General features: G+C 30.0%; 1 protein-coding gene across 1 annotated transcript; it reads right to left on the reverse strand.

Moving 5' to 3' along the window:
* Nucleotides 1-1,669: 1,669 nt before the first annotated feature.
* On the reverse strand, nt 1,670-16,239 carry LOC123292945 (zinc finger protein 420-like). The gene is made up of 10 exons (XM_044873658.1): nt 15,285-16,239; nt 7,368-7,811; nt 6,569-6,624; nt 6,331-6,430; nt 6,007-6,262; nt 4,748-4,992; nt 4,304-4,427; nt 3,122-3,314; nt 2,445-3,050; nt 1,670-2,352 (listed from the first exon to the last, which is right to left on the reverse strand). The coding sequence occupies exons 1-9, from the start codon at nt 16,237-16,239 to the stop codon at nt 2,844-2,846; spliced, it is 2,580 nt and encodes an 859-aa protein (XP_044729593.1). The 3' UTR covers nt 1,670-2,352; nt 2,445-2,843.
* Between the last annotated feature and the right edge of the window lie 1,054 nt (nt 16,240-17,293).

Here is a 17,293-nt window from a genome sequence, read left to right on the forward strand (position 1 = left end):
AAGAAAAAGTACATATTCGTCTCAAGCTGATTGAAGTAAACGTTATTGACACGTGATATTCATAAACATAGCCTAATATAAGCTTCATTTATAAATATTTGATTAAAAAAAAAATTCTATAAAAATTGCATTAAAACTAAATTGTTTGGGTCGGGGAAATTTTTTAATATCGTATATTATCTGTATATATTGCACAAATACATTTATAGACTAAGACTGGAGGGTAGAGCTAAGGAAAACTATCTTGTATGAGAGGCAAAGTGAAAATGTCCAGCGATAAGCAGCAAGTTATAACCCAAAAATCCACCAAATAGCGCTAACGTAATAAGAGGTGTTTGATGTGAACTTCTCTATCCTTCTCGAAAAACTTGTTTAGATCTTTATCTTACTCTTATTACTTTGGGTTTGATGTGAACTTCTCTATCCTTCTCTAACAACTTCTTTTGGCCTATCTTACTCTTATTACTTTGAGTACTTCTTTTAAAACTTACACTTTTGTTACAGCAGCAATTATATCACTTGCTAACGTGATGCTACCCTCCGTAACTAAGATCCCATTCTCCTTAGCTCTACCTTCCATAACTAAGACCCCGTTCAGATGGCAGACGTTGAACACGCATTCTATTTGTTAATATCTACGTTAAACAATCATATTTTTTTAAACATGTGCTCAACGCTTATCGTGTAAACCTAACTTAAGAGCTCGCATCAAAAAGGTTTAATGATTTCATTCATCAAAGTTAGTTTCAAAAATTAAAACCTGACGTAATTATTTAAGGAAAATGATTGGTTAAAAAAATTAGCTTGTAGTTTGCTTTAGTCATTAATTTCAAAGAAACAAGGTACAGAAAACTTGTACCCAATATGCACCTGTACCCAATATACAAGATGCTTGTACCCAAAATATATATTACAATTATTTTGGAATAATTGAAAATTTGCCTGCTTTTAAATTTTAAATTAATATTATTTAAACGCAAACATTAAGTACAATAAACGCCTAAGACGAATTATGTAATTCAAAATAAAATCTTAAAACAAATAATCGTTCTTAGATGGAGATAATTTTAAAATGACAATAAATTAAGTGGACCAAAAGTCGCGCTATCCATTGAATCTTGTTTTTAAATAGCACAATGGATAATGACTTTTGACCTCACTGTATACTCTAAATAATGATTTAACATTTTCTTATAATATAACTGTACAATAATAAAAATGGCGATATAATTTATTAAAATAATTGTTTTATAAAAACATTTTTAAGCTAAACCATTGGACAGATTATTATTACCTTTCTTCAATGCCTGCACATTTTTAACGAGGCCAATTTTCAGAATAGTTTCGGCCCTAATGATTAGTTGCATAATATATAATTATATACTATACATATATTTTTTTTAAATAAGAAATTCTATTTGAAGTTAAAAAGCCGAAGCTAACGTCTTACGAAATGAAGAACAAAAATTTAATTTTATAATCGCTCTCCAAAGAAAATGAACAAAAATGTTGAATTTTACTTTAAACGAAAGTGAAACTTCTTTAGTCATTTTTCTTATCATTTACATTTCATTTTAAAATAAGTATGATTAAAACCAGAATCAATTTTTGAAATTCTCTGGTGGTTTCCGATTTTTCAGTATTATTTATCTATTTATCATACTTTTCCCTGATATTCTAGAAATTCATGCAAATTGAAATGTAAAGTCATTAATAGGTATAATTTTTGGCGAAATATATTTGTTTAATGTGTATATCTTCATGGAACTTCGAGCGTTATTTTGAAAACTGTACTTTCTTAAAATAGCAAAAGAATTTTCTTAAAGGGGAAATCGAAAAAATCACATATAATTTTTTGTTTTCGAATTTGATAAAACTCGGTATTTGGAGTAATTTTGTCCCAAAAATTACAAAAAACGATTGGTCGAATGTTTTCTATGATATCACCCAAAATCCTATAAGAAGTCCTATATTTTGTATAGATTTTTGAGATATCGAGAATAGGCTTTTGTCCTAAATTTGAAAGATTGGTTTGTCCGTTACATTAGTATCTGATTTACACCAAAAAATTATTATTAAAAAAAAAAAAAAAATACTATTTACATTATGTATTTTGTATTTTCAAAAACCAATTCAAATTTACTTCGAAAACAATGTAGAGTGTCATGACGTCTTGAATGTCATCACGATTTGGAATACAAGCATTTTTGTGTATGCAAGTTTATGCAGTCGTAATCAACTAACCTATTTCGTTTTATTAAAATGTAATGTTGTTTACATAGCGTTTGTTATGGCGTGACGTAAGATTTTCAATACTTTCTGATTGACATTTGCTATCACGTGACTAAATACCTACTTTTACTAAAATTATCTGAATAAATAATAATAATTCTTATTTTTTTCAATACTTTCTGATTGACATTTGCTATCACGTGACTAAATACCTACTTTTACTAAAATTATCTGAATAAATAATAATAATTCTTATTTTTTATGAAAAATAACTTTTATCCAACCGATTTATTCTTAATGGACAAAAGCCTATTACTAATTGTCAACTGAATTGAATTTTTGTGTTTTTTGCGTTCTTCTCTAAAGGAGTTTCATTTTAGTAATAAATTAATCGTGATATACCGTTCATTCAATTAATACGTTGCGCTTTACTAAAATATAGTAAAAGAAATTATACGATTATTTTCGCTTAATAAGTTCTCTAACCAAACTCCGTGCATTGTTCGATTATGAGTATTTTTGTTTATTGTTTTCAGCCCTATTAAAATAAAACAACGAATAATCTGAATAGTTGAAGTAATATTTGAATAAAAATTAAATTTCCTTAAAACTTATTCAGGTGTTTGGTTTAGTTCAGTACTTAAATCTTGTAAATTTAAATCCTGTAAAATTTTTTTACTATATACTGGAATTTTTGCTATACTATGAATACCATGTCGTCCTTTCATATGTTTAATGTAATTTGATGAATCGGTGAAATGGTGATTACAATCCAAACATGAGTACGGACGTTCACCGGTATGCTGACGTAAGTGAATCTACAATAAACAATTGTGAGAATCAGTATATGAAGAAAGCGCTAACTTAAAATCAAAATTATCAAATTTACCTTTAAAAATGTTTTCATACGGAAACATTTTTTACAATATTCACATTCAAATGGTAATGCATCCGAATGAACTGATTGATGTCGTGTAAGTGTACCTTTTCGTCGGAATCGTTTACCACATACTTCACAGGCATGCGGTTTAACTTCACTGTGTATTTTTAAATGTGTTTTTAAACTGGATTTTGTTTTAAACCTACAAAAATTAAACAATTTTCACATATATTAGGTGTACTGATAAGTTCGTATTCTGACACCTAGATAGTGTTACTAGTATTAAATCCATATGATTTTGTGTTAACCCTAATCTTCAAAAGAGATGTGTATATGTGTCACAAATCAATAAAAAGAATGGCAAAATTTGAATTAATTGGGCTTCGAATTGCTTCTGAATTCACCGTATTCTCCACATCTGGCCTTCAGCGACTTTTTCCTGTCTTAGACCTCAAGAGAATGCTCGCTGGAAAGAGATTTTCCGCCGATGAAGAGGTAATCACCTAAACTGAAGGATATTTTGTGGCCAGACAAATCATAGTATGTATGGTCGCTATAAGCGCTGTATCGCCCTCGAAGACAACTATGTTGAACAATAAAATCAAATATTACCATAAAAAAAACTTTTTTTTACTATGTTAGCCTACGAACTTTTCAGCTCAACTGGTAATATACAGTGTAAATTAAACACTTTCTATCTTCGTGCCCTTGATTACTGGGACTTTGCACAGAGCATGCGACAGGCCAAATTGTGTATAACCACAACAAGGCCATTCGACTGTGTTCCTCTTCATAACATGGGGATTTCTGATGATCCCACTTGTAGGGCCTATATGGAGGACGATGAAACCTCCATACATGCTATTTGTACCAACAGAAATCTACAGAACTCCAGATTCATAATGTTTGGAACCGACACCTTTGATTTGTCAATCCTGGGAAGATTTCGGCGTAGAAGCTGTGAGCTTTCTGCGTGGCGTCTGGCCTCAACAGAATCCTATAGCTTCATCTGCTTAAAATAGAATCTCTTACCCGAAGACGCGTCGCCTTCGAGTGATAGTCTGTTCTAGGTGTTAGCGACCCATTTGCGGTATCCCTCTTATGTTTTATTATTATTATTATTATCAATGTGATTTTTGTTTCACATCCACTATATTTAAAATTATTTGAACTAGGCAAAATGCAACTTACATTTTAAAACATTTATCACATTTAAAAGGTGTATTATCTGAATGTATCGTATTTAAATGTTGTTCTAGGTTGCCTTTTTGCATAAAACCTTTTCCGCATTCATGGCATGTATATTCTTTAATACCTGTCAAAAATAAAATCAATATTATTAATGTATTATTAAAATTTGTTGCGCCCAACTAAGGGCACAGTAAATGTTATAATATAACGTAGTTTATGCTATGAACACTTGAGAGAAGAAGGATTAGATATTCGGATTGAGGAATGAGAGGAGGCTTAAATCAAAAACTTGCAATGAATAATGATAATTATCATTTAAAGACGATTTCTATCTTTCTCCAGCTAAATTTGTTATTTTGATTTGTAATTTACTTTTTATTTCGATTGTTAAAACATGAACTTGCTTCTCCTACCTTCTCTCAAGAGTTGCTGAATTAAACGTACCTGTATGTAATTTTTTATGGCATATTAAATTTGGTTTCGAACTAAATTTCTTATTACATTGATCACATTCGTATTTATATTTAATTTCAGATGGCAGATGAGCACGATTATGGCTACGTAACGAGCTAGAGGTTTTAAATCGTTTGCCACATTCATCGCATATATATTTACGTTCACTGGAATGTATGTCTTGATGTCGTACCAAATGTGTACGTTTATGAAAATATCTACCACATGTTTCACAACTAAAATAAAACACAAATTTTAATTTTTATTTTATTTCACTAATTTTATATTGAAATTTTTTTAATTAGTACATTACAACAAGGCTAGTTTTTCTTCCATCTATTAATAATCGGTGCTGCTAATTCCACCCGCCACGGATGCCCTATGGTAACGGGGAAAAATGATTTCTGTCCGTCGATTTAGTTAATCAATAAAGAACATCCGTGGCTTTAATCCATACTAGCTCGACCCCATTAAAGGCAAGGCCAACCCGTGGATCATAGGGTGGGCGCCACCACAGAGCAGGGTGAATACAAGGGCCAAAAAACAAGAATTTTTAAAAATTTTAAATTGATTAACCAGTTTTGAATGCATTTACGTCAGTGTTTTTATACTCAAAGATATCCGTAACTTTTATCAGTAGCGGAGACATCTTTTGACCGGATATACAAGCCATCCGGGTCTGAAATTATAGTAAAGAATATTATCCGCGGCGGCTGGCAATAGACACTCACATTACTAATAATAACAGCACGTAAACGAATCTCTAATACCTAGATGTAAAGGTCTTCTGTTTCCTTCTTGAGAGAAACTCTTAACCTCGAGGAAACGCATATACATGTGAAAGGTGTTATTTTAAGTAAATGAAGCTACGGGATTCTATCGAGTTCAAAGCCAGCAAAGAAAATACATTATTTTTGGGCTGGGACTTTTTCCAAGCATATTTATTCATCATTTTCATGTATTTTTCAGTTTCACATTAAATCAGACAGCAGTTTTACATAAAAAAAGTAGCAAATTTTTGTATAATTTTGTTTTTTTTTTTTCGAAAACCAAATAAGTTTGATAGGCTTTGAATATAAAATAACTTATTAGCGTATATATCTTTCTACTTGTAATTTCCGACAGTGGTAAAAAATAAATGTACAGACAAAAACTTTATATTAGAAAGTTGGTCTTTAGAAAAAATTATTGGATAAGATTTCACAGAAAATGAATTCAAAAACAGATCAAGAATGAAAGCAAACCCATACCAATATTTATCCTTGTCTCTGTGAGCCCGAACATGCCGTTTAAAGTAATCATACACATCAAATTGTTTGCCACATTCATTACAAATATATTTCGGCAAAACTCGATGAACATTATTATAATGATCGCGTAAGTCATTTAAATCTGCTGGTTTTTCATCACAATTAGCACATTTCCATTCATAATTATCAAATTCTGAAAATAACTTTCGTAATCGTTTCTGACGGGCATGTCGTATTTTCTTTTTTTCTTGATCATCTGAAATATTAATTTTAATACTTATGATTTTATAATAATATTTTTAAAGAAAATTCAAATATGAATACCTAGTTTCGCTTTTCGTAAACGTTCTTTTTTCAGTGTTTTTCGTAATTTACTTTTTCGTATCTTATTTTCATTATTGACATGTATTTCAGTTTTTATATCCTGCAAATTGAAAACAAGAATAATCATTATTGGTAAAACCAAAACTGCTCATACTCTCACTGAAATATAATCCCCATATTTGAATATTGATTACTTCTATATTTAAAAGCCCATAGCTAAAAATAATATCAAGTTTACCTTTTCTGAAAGAACACTGGAAAGAGGCTTACAATCATCTTCTTCAAAATCGGAATCTGAAATAGCAACATTGAAAATTATAGTACAGTTTTGAGTATTTAGGAAGCGAGGTAGAAAATGCAAGTGATATTATTCAGAAGTTATTATTGTACAGATATGCAAAAGGGAATAGACTCAAGAATTCCCCGGGTACAAAATAATACGATGAAGAGGAATCTGGGGCAAAGTGCACAAACAAAAGTAGATGATTATAGCGTAGTAGTTGAAAATAGAAGGAGAAAATGGACCAATCGGTTCAAAATATCCGGATATTGAGTTTTCAATTATAAATATATTTTATACTTTTAGAAGATCCAATTAATTTAGTTACAGGAATATTGAATTCCCAATTCAAATTATATTGAACTGCATATATAAGCTCATTTCAGAGTCAGGCTAGCCCAGAAAAGGCTAAAAAAGACGTCTACCAAAGATTAAAGTGCGTGGCCGCTTAATTCTTTGTAAGACGAATTCGTTTACCGTTATTTGCTCTTTAGGCCGAATCTTGAGTTCCCGTTGGACAGTTTCCTGTCCGTCCGCCCTTGACTATTTTTACAAATAATTAGCCACTACAACCGCTTCGGCCACTTAAAAGATATCATATTCCATAGTTGAACTCAACATACTTGATAAATTAATTAATTATTGCTCAATTAAATAAAAAATAAGGCTGTAATTAACATTTATACATGATACTCATTTATTTTTTTTTAAAGAGTTTCATAAATATCAAATGGTTAAAAAAAAATTAAATCCAAACCTTTTTTATCAATGTCATTATCGACATCGTTATCATTGTCATTATCATTATCAAAAAAATCGGAATACTCAGGAATATCTGGTTCAACTTTAATATTTTTTACATCTTCATCGTTATTAGGCAATGGTGTACGATTATTCTCAACCTCATTAATATTATTTCTAAGAGTTTCTTGTGCTCTCTGCACCAATTGAGTAAATTCATATGAACTCCCGACACGATCGCAACAACTAAGACATACTGATTTCGGTAAATTATCTGTTTCTAGAAATTGTAGTTGTAAACAGTGATAAATTTTATATTCTAAATTCAATTCAACCGCTGTTGTATGTTTAATATGTATGATTTCTGCTTGTAATTTATATTCGGCACATAAACGACATTGTAAGAAATCTTTGGTGTCATCTTCAGCAATTATGGACATATTTGTTATTTTACTTATAACTTAAATTTATATTAAAAATTTTTAGTTTTTAAAGTTAAAAAACATTTTTTTATTTCATTTAAATATAATTTATTTTATTTATTTTAAAAAAAATTAATAGGTACAAATATAATTTTGAGTTTAGTTTATTCATTATGTACAAACACTTTTTCAATTGCCCTTTAAACAAATTATGGATTATACTTTTTTTTAATTTTGCCAAAATTATTATTTTATATTTAATTTATTTATTATAAAAATATAAGACTTTTAAATTTTTATTTATTTTTTCTGTTTACGAAATACATTGAACTTATAACCAAAGAGAGTTCTTTTTATGTTTGTCCATAGATGATAATTTTGTTTGTCCTGTAGATGCTACATTCACTTTCACAGACTTATCGAAAAGTTTTAGTACTTTAAGTCTGTGAATGGTTACAAGCGTCGAACAAATTTAGTAATTATAATGAATCATACCATAAAATAATGTAACAAATTGTATATAATTTGACTGAAACTAAAAATATGGAAATATTTTTAATAAATATTTGTTAATTTTTATACCCTGTATCAAAGAATAATTTTTATGTATCTGTATTCTTTGGTAATATATATAAAGATATATTACCTTAGGGAATATGACACATAGAAATTCGAGGAACCTTACAGGACGACTTGGAACATTACCTACTATCATATTTAAGGCTCAGCAGACGGTTACCATGACCATCAGTAAATCATATGTACATCTCTCTAACTATAAGTATTCCAAAAAATTTTCGAAATTTTTAAAATCAAATAAATTATGGTGGCGGAAAGTTGTTCCGTTTGCTAAACAACAACCGCGAAAAAAAACCAATATACAAATTTGATTGATATATCGCCAATGGAAATAAATAAATTTGAGTATGATATTTGGAGTAACTTGTATAATACAAAAAATGTAGTCTTTGCATGAAGGCAACGAAAAATTATTTTCTGTTATTCCAGATATTCATTAAATCTAAAAATATTGATAAAAAAGTTCTTTGACATCATTCTATTTACAAAATTTATTAAAAATATTTGAAGCTCTTAAAGTTTGAAACACAGAGAATAACTATTCTCTTTGGCCTGAAAATTTAGTCACATAGTGGCAGACGAGGGAAAGCTAAGAAAGATAAACACCATATATAGAAAGCACCCATTTGAGAAATAAAAAAGTTGATGCGCACGCAACAATATAACTCAAAATTGATAATATTGACAGTCAAATGTTTTTGTAATTTTTGTTTTCATATTTATTGCAAAAATTTAATCTACTAATTGCTAATAGATAAGATTAATTACTAGGTTAATTAAATTAAAATATTTTGAAAAGTTTTATTCGAAGAAAATTTTGTTCTAAAAAATTAATAAAAATGGATAATTGTTTATCATTATACTGTCGGCTTTGTGCAGAAATAAAATCAAATACCGATTTAATTGATACAGTTAATCATGAATTAGATTTAAAGCGTAAAATATACGATCTATTAGCAATAGAAATATCGGATGATATTGATTTACCAAAAACTATATGCAATGAATGTTCTAATAAAGTAGTTCTGTGCTCAGAATTTAAAGAACAATCACAGAAAGCGCAAACTGCATTGCGTGAAATCTTTTTACTTAATAAAGTTAAAATCGAATTGAGTGTTATCGATGAAAATATTGATCAGAAAGACGATAGTTATAATGATACATATGATGATTTTTCATCAGTTAACGAAAATCCAAGCTCTGGTTGTGCTGACTCAAAAGAAGGTTAAATTATATAGTTCTATAATTTTAATTATTTTATATACTATTTAGAATATTTATAATATAGAGAAAATCTGGAGTACTTGTAAATGACACTGGTCAACAAAAATTTTATCACAAAAGCATGAGTTTACTTTTTGAAAGGTTTTTTTGAAAAATTCGTTTCTTAATATGGAAAAAAACTTATTTTTCCCCTAAATTCGAAGTTATGTTTTACAAGTGAATAATTTTTTCTTACGCCATCAGAAAATACTATTAATTCCCCTTAAAAGCCATTCAGAATTTTTCCAAAATCTTTTTCTAGGAAATAGAATAAATAGGTAATCAGTAGGTAATACAAGTAGAATTAATTAATTAAATCAAAATATTTCTTTTGGTAGTATTACATTGTGTATTTTAACAATCATAAATATTATATAATTTCTCGAAGAGCAAAAATAATATCGGAAGAATTCAAAAAGTATTTTAAAAATAGGGGACAAGAAAGGAAGGGTTCCAATTTCTATAAAAGAAAAGAAATAAAATAAGAGAAAATAATTATTTAAACGCATTGATCGAATGTTCTCGTTACGTTTTTTGTGTGCAACCTATCTTGAGCAACTTTCAATTTTTAGTAATGTAAAATTTAATAATTTTTAGTAATGCGCGTGTCGAGATCATATATTATAAAGACGTAAGACTAGAGTGGAAAGGGTAGTGGGAAAAAAAGTGCTTGCCTGTGCGAGTCGGTCGTTGCGTACTTTGGATTGCGCATCAGGCTGTCTTTTGTTTTCAATTTATTGTCTTTTTGTTTTTATAATTGAAATTTTTAATTATTTTCAATCACTTAGACAGCCTGATGCGTAGTACAAAGTACGCAACGACCGATGACTAGACCCCGTTCAGATGGGTGGACCCACAAGTATACAAGATAACTTGTATACTTGTGTGCTGTCGACAAAGCATTTATTGTTTGAAACTGGTAATAACTTGATGGACACAGCAAACAGTGTACTTGTTACCTACCGGTGTAGAATGGCTACATAGCTACTCAACATACATCGTACGACTTTGAGTTAACATATACAAAATATACTACTTAGTACATATAAAAGACAAAGCATATATTGTTTGAAACTGACAATTACCTATCGGACACAGCACACTATACAACACTTAAGGAGTTAACTCCAGTCGTGCGTCGAAGCTGACACTCACAATTTTTTGTTGTTGCAGACATTACACTTGTTAAAAAAGAAATAAAAATCGAAAGTGCCGAAACAAACGTAGGTAAAACAAGTAACCGAAAGAAAGGACGAAAAAGGTCTTCTAGAAATAAAAGTGGTGATGGTGTTAAGAAAAAACGTGTGAATCGTGAAGGTAATATCTTTTATATAATAAAAACAATAACTTTAAAATTGTTTTTGTCTTAGAGAATTCGGGGTAGGAAGGATTTTGAATATGTTGTTCAGGTTGAAACAAATACTAATAAAAAGGCGTTCAAAATTGTATCTATACCATCTCTTGTATAATAAAAATGTCTTCACAATGTATCCACCAACATAGGCGTGCCGAGGGAAGGGCAAGGAAAGGTAGCTGCCCCTCCTTGAACCTGGAATTCGCATACATTTAGCTGATTAAGTATGTATTTATGCCTAAATATTCTTACATTTTAGGCCGAAAATCCATGAATTTTCCTCTTTGGCAAAAAAAACCTTATTTCATTCACTCTGTACAAAAAGCTGGCTACGTCTCTGCCCACCGATGGGATTGACAAGAGGACAAAAGACAATTTTTTTTAAACTTTAAACGACAGTCTTTATAAAAATCTCTGCTAATCGAGTAAACAAGATTTTCATACACAAAAATTAAGTAAGATTTCAGGGGGGGCTAAACAAAAAATGAAAATCCAATTAAAACAATCTTAATAATTATAATCGGTTCAAATATTGAAGTATAAGCAGGGTATTCAAATAATTAACTCTGTTAGTTGATATTTTTATTTTATATAAAAATTTTGTCTTACAGTATTTAAAAATTATAATTGGCGATGCAATGATTGTGATGAAAACATTAAATCATCAAAACATTATCGTCAACATTGTGCCGAAGTTCATAGTAAATTGCCCGAATACGTTTGTTCAATATGCTCAAAAGTTTATCATCATGAACGATTTGATGCATTTTATTTACATATTTATAGACATTTAAAGGAGCATCAAGATCGGTATGTATGCAATCACTACTTTCTTTGTCCATTTTCATTCGAGAATCACTTAACTGCCAATCTGCCAATCCTAATAAATACCTTTTCACTTTCTTAAGACGACACTTGTAAGATAGTGATCCGAAACATAAAAGTTTGAAAAATTGTTAATTAGTAAAAGTGTTATACGTAAGTGGTCATTCTGGGACCCTGTATACAAATTTTAAATGCTGAACAAAAATAATTTATAAATTCGATTTTTATGAGAAATTTTTATATATAGACCAGAAGTAAAACATATATGTCCTCAATGTGGAAAATTATTCAAGAGTGCATCTATTTTACGACAACATTCATTGTTACATATACCAAAAGAAAACCGTACATTGTTTACTTGCTTAACATGTGACAAAAAATTTCCAACAAAAGGATCATTAAAATATCACACGACTATTCATACAGGTAATTATTAATTTTTTATGCTTATAAAATCTAAGCAAAGGAAGCAGGAACAGACCTTCTCGACCAGAATTTATTCAATTTTCAACCCAAATACTCTGCATTTAATTCCCTGAAGATTTCATTATCCCTCATAGATGCGCTAAAAATAGGATAATAATAATAATAAAACAAAAAAGAGGTACCGTAATTGGGTCCCTGGCACCTAGACCAAGAGTCCTTTATGCTCTACTTGAAAACGAACTGTCACCCGAAGACCAGACGTATTCGTCATTTTATTTCACTTCCAAGCCTGCTGATCATTCATTCCAAGCTAATAAAACGTGGTACCTGTATTTGTATGATGTTCTTTACAAAATTAAGATTTTTATTCAAAATTTTAAAATGAATCAGTATTATCTAAATGAAGGATGCTACAGATTGCAAAGCGTTTTTATTTAAAAGAATTGTCATATTCATCTATGTTAAAAAGCCTTTTAATTTTTCTAGGACAGCAAGTTTTAATTTACTGTGAACAATGTGGTAAAAGTTTTAGAAATAAATCGAATTTATCGTCGCACATAAAAACACAACATTCCGAAGAAAAACCTTATCATTGCGAGCAATGTTCCAAACGGTACGTGTATTAAAAACTTTTACCACAGGAAACATTCTTCAGGTTTATAACAAATTCTATATTTATATTTTTAGATTTAAAAGTATACCAAATTTACACAAGCACTTAAAGGTACATCTGGGATTGAAGCTTAAGTGTAATATTTGTGGTAAACTATTTTCAAATAAATCTTCATTAAAGCGACATTCCTCCACACATTCTGGCGTATTACCATACGAATGTAGTTTTTGTAATAAACGATTTAGACTTCTACAATTTTTAAAGGTTTGTATGTTTTTAAATTCGTACTAATATTTTCTATTGAAAAACAAATGTCCTCAGTACATTTGTCTAAAGCTGGAATAGCCTCTGCAATCTTAAATAATTAATATCTAAAAATATTTTTTTATAATTTGTTTTCAGAACCATGTTCGACAGCATACTAGTGAAACTATTATCATGCCAACAATTTAATAAAAAACCACATGAAAGCAAAATTCGGTGTACCTAGTGGCTCATGTACAGATAATTAAATTGTATGAATGTTGTAAGAAAGAGTGTGTTTGACTTTTGAAGAAACAATAAAAAAAAATTTTTATTTTGTTGTTTTTTATATTAAAATCATATATAATTATTATTGTACTTGTAAAAAAATGCCGTACCTACAGCAGTTTGTTGTAATAAACTCGAATTAAAAAAAAAAATTTATTTTATTCATTTCCATCATATGTATATATATCGCAGTCAAGTAGCTTAATTAGCCGTTCAGTTAACAGCCTAGCTTTTTTTTATCAAACGGCGCCGTTCAACTACTGACCTGAATGATATTCAGCCGTAGTGTCTATTAGAGCATTCAATGAACTGGTTGGCTGATTTTGAGACCTTTGATACCATAGGGTGCCATTTGACGAAAAATAGATGAAATATCTGACATTAGAAATTGTTTATTTACGTAATTTAAAATATAACATATGGTTGTTTGGTAATCGTGAGATCAAACAGCGTAACTTAATAACAAAGTACACATGTTAATAATTAAAATATTATTTGTTAATGCAAATTAAAGCACAACTATTATTGATGCACAGCAGAATAACAACTACATTTTTGGAATGCCTGGCCACTAACTGACTTGCCACAGCATTTCTTAAACAAATTGAACTTTCTCAAATTTCATCGGCATAGTTTGTATCTGAGTACCGTGAAAACCAGAGTTAAATATCACGAGTATGACAGAGTACATGCGTTAAGCAATGTGTCTAAGTAAGAGTTATTATAGGTGTTATATGAAATTGTAAAAGTGACTTGTATCGTGGCTTATCTGTTGTAGTTTATCTATTCAACTAAGAAACTCCCGCTCTCCAAGCGTCTTACAACTATCTCAACTCACATCGAAGCTTCAGCACATGTATATAATACCTCTCACTTAGATGCATTGTTTAACGCATGTATTTTGTCATACTCGTGATATTTGTATGCCTAGATGTAAATCGAACATTCAGTATAGTACCATACTTAGTTTCAACTTTTTGTCCCTACACTCATTTTTTTTTTTTTTGCGTAAACGCAATCAAACTATAAGATCTTATAGTTTGGTTGCTTTTGATGTTTCGAAAAATCAAAATTATTTTTGGTTGCCGATGCCATGTTGACAGTGTGTGGTTTTCAGCGCCAGGTAGCAGAAAGTGCATGCAACTAAATTTAAATGGCTATTCGGAGGTAAATAGTTAAATGTTATCAATCCAAGTCATTTTTCAGATTGAATGGATGAATATCGTCCAGACTGCTAATGAACGGTGCACTATGCTACGACTTACATACAGTGTATTTCGTTATTTATAAGAACATCGATTTAAAATTTTGCACAATCAAACATAATGATGGATCACATTTTTTAAGATACTTAACCGAAATCATAACTTACAATCCTTTTAGAGACTCTTTATCAATTTGAAAGACCTGACTTTAAAGCATTATAACTCAAAATTGACCCTTATAGGCTTGGAACTAAAAAATCTTACTATAACCAGCTGCGAATTCGTTCGAACTGTAAAATACATTCTTCTCAAGATTGATACTTTGAATAATCTAATTCTGTTTGCTTTGAATATTTAAAGTTTAAAATAAAATAAATGTTAATTATTCAAAAATTAATTTTTATTTCAAAAATAATATTCAACTAACAACATTTTTTTAAATAAAAGTTTCTTTAAAGTATTCTATTCTACCAAGAACTAGACTCGGTCGATAGCTCAAAATGTGGTATTTTCGAAATTATTTTGAATTAGTTTTGAAAAACTATTAAGAGAAAAATGAATTTTGTGTTTTTAACATTAGCTTCTGAAAAATAAAATACCGGCCGTAAACCACAAAAATTTTTTTGATTTTATCAACTCTTGGTTTTCCATTCCATAGTTGTATTTTCTTCAATTTATTGTATTAACCAACAATATTTACTTCCAATATAGTCTCAAGTTGCTAATCCAGGTTCCACACGTGTATGAATAATCTCATGCCGACTTAAATGCCCCTGTTGCGTAAAGGTTTTATCACATACAAAACAAATATAATCCTTTTCACCCGTATGAATTTTTTCATGACGAGTTAAATCACCCTTGTTTGTAAACGATTTATTACAAATAACACATTTGTACGGTCTTTCCCCCGTATGAGTACGTTTATGTACAATTAAATTACTAGAATTTGCAAAACATTTATCACATATTGGACATTTATATGGTTTTTGGCCCGTATGTATACGCTCATGCACTGTTAAATGACTTTTATGTGTAAATGTTTTATCACAATCAAAGCATTTATATGGTCTTTCGCCCGTGTGAATACGAGAATGAATATTTAAATCACCTTTATTAATAAATGTTTTAAAACAGATTTTACAGTTATAAGGTCGTTCGCCGGTATGTATACGCTCATGTTTGATTAAATCACCTTTTACAGTAAATGTTTTATCACAAACCGAACAACTGTGGGGTTTTTCACCTCTATGAAAACGTTTATGCACAATTAAGTTACTTGAATTTCCAAAACGTTTATCACATATGTCACATGCATACGGTCTTATATCTGTGTGCGATTGTAAATGTTTTGTATAATAACGTTTTTTTGAAAATTGTTTATTACAAATACTACACTTATAATTATTATCATCTTCAGTAACACATCTAGTCGAATGATGTTTATTTTCATGTTTTAAAAATTTATTAAAATTGGAAAATTTTCGATTACACACGGTACAAATAAATGGTGGTTTTTGTTCGATGATTGTTGAATCTGTTTGTTGGTGATTTTTATAACTGTTTTCATCAATGGAAAATCCTTGGTTTTTTTCAAATCTTATTTTTAGTTTAAATTTTTCTATAGATTGTGGATTTGTTTCATTCATTTTTGATTCATCACTTTGTGACATGATATTTTTGGTAAATGTGTTTACAAGTAATAAACTAGTAATATATGCATCAGGAAAATTGTTTGTTATCATATGCTTACTAAGCTTACATGGTGCACAAAATTTTATCTTATGCCAATGGATAACACATATGATCACAAATAAACACATTCAAATCCAAAAAGTGATTATTCTAAAGGTTTAAAGGGATATTTAATGGGCTCTTTTACAGCATCAAAGAAATCGAACAGAACTTGGATACAACACAAAAACTTGCATGCTACTAAAACTTTAATAGTGTACTCAATTTTGTCAGCTACATACATGGATTAAAATAATTAATTAATCTTTAAATATGTATACAATAAGAATGTATGAATTTTATGAAACTGTACTGAACTGACGTGGAATTAGCATCTTGTATGATTTCATCCAAGTGTCAATCTGCCATATTTCATTATTTACGTGTGGCACTATCAAAGTTTTAGTATCATCCAAGTTTTTTGATAACATCAAATAACTTTTTCCAATTTTTTAAATAATGTAAACACCCCCTTGATGTACCTAACTTTTCACCACTTCTCGTGCCATAACTTTTGTACGGATGGGTCAAGGGTCGAAGATCTATCTGGTGCGGGGCTTTATGGATCTAGAATAAAGGAACCAATTCCTCTTCGCCACGCTGAGACGTTACTCGGGCTACTTTAGCATTAAAGGGAATGGAGCTTTCACCTGACCCATTTGTTTTGATTACTGGGACATTTTCGCATGCGTTTGTGATCGCTTGAAACTTACTAGAGCATAGTTGTGAAGAGAGGTAGGACTCTTAACAGGAAACTGTCGATTGAACAACCAATATTCATAAAATGGGGATTTCCGATGATTTCTCTTGTAGGGCCTGTACGGAGGACGATGTAACCTCCGTACATGTTATTGGATCTATTTATCCTGGGAAAGATCTCAGTGTAGAAACTGCGGGCTTTCAGTGTGGCATCTGGCTTCAACAGAATCCCATAGCTTCACCTGTATAAAATAACATCTCTTACTTAAAGACGTTTTGCCTTCGGGTGACAGG

The sequence above is a fragment of the Chrysoperla carnea genome, chromosome 2, assembly GCF_905475395.1.
Source record: "Chrysoperla carnea chromosome 2, inChrCarn1.1, whole genome shotgun sequence".
Taxonomy (NCBI): Eukaryota; Metazoa; Arthropoda; class Insecta; order Neuroptera; family Chrysopidae; genus Chrysoperla; species Chrysoperla carnea.

Excerpts from the sequence above, each read along its gene's own strand:
- LOC123292945 (XM_044873658.1), bottom strand. The coding sequence starts at position 16,239 with ATGTCACAAAGTGATGAATCAAAAATGAATGAAACAAATCCACAATCT. Across the intron at positions 6,625-7,367 it reads TAATGACATTGATAAAAAAG|ATTCCGATTTTGAAGAAGAT; the intron begins GTTTGGATTTAA and ends TTGCTATTTCAG. Across the intron at positions 3,051-3,121 it reads GTATGAAAACATTTTTAAAG|ATTCACTTACGTCAGCATAC; the intron begins GTAAATTTGATA and ends TGTTTATTGTAG.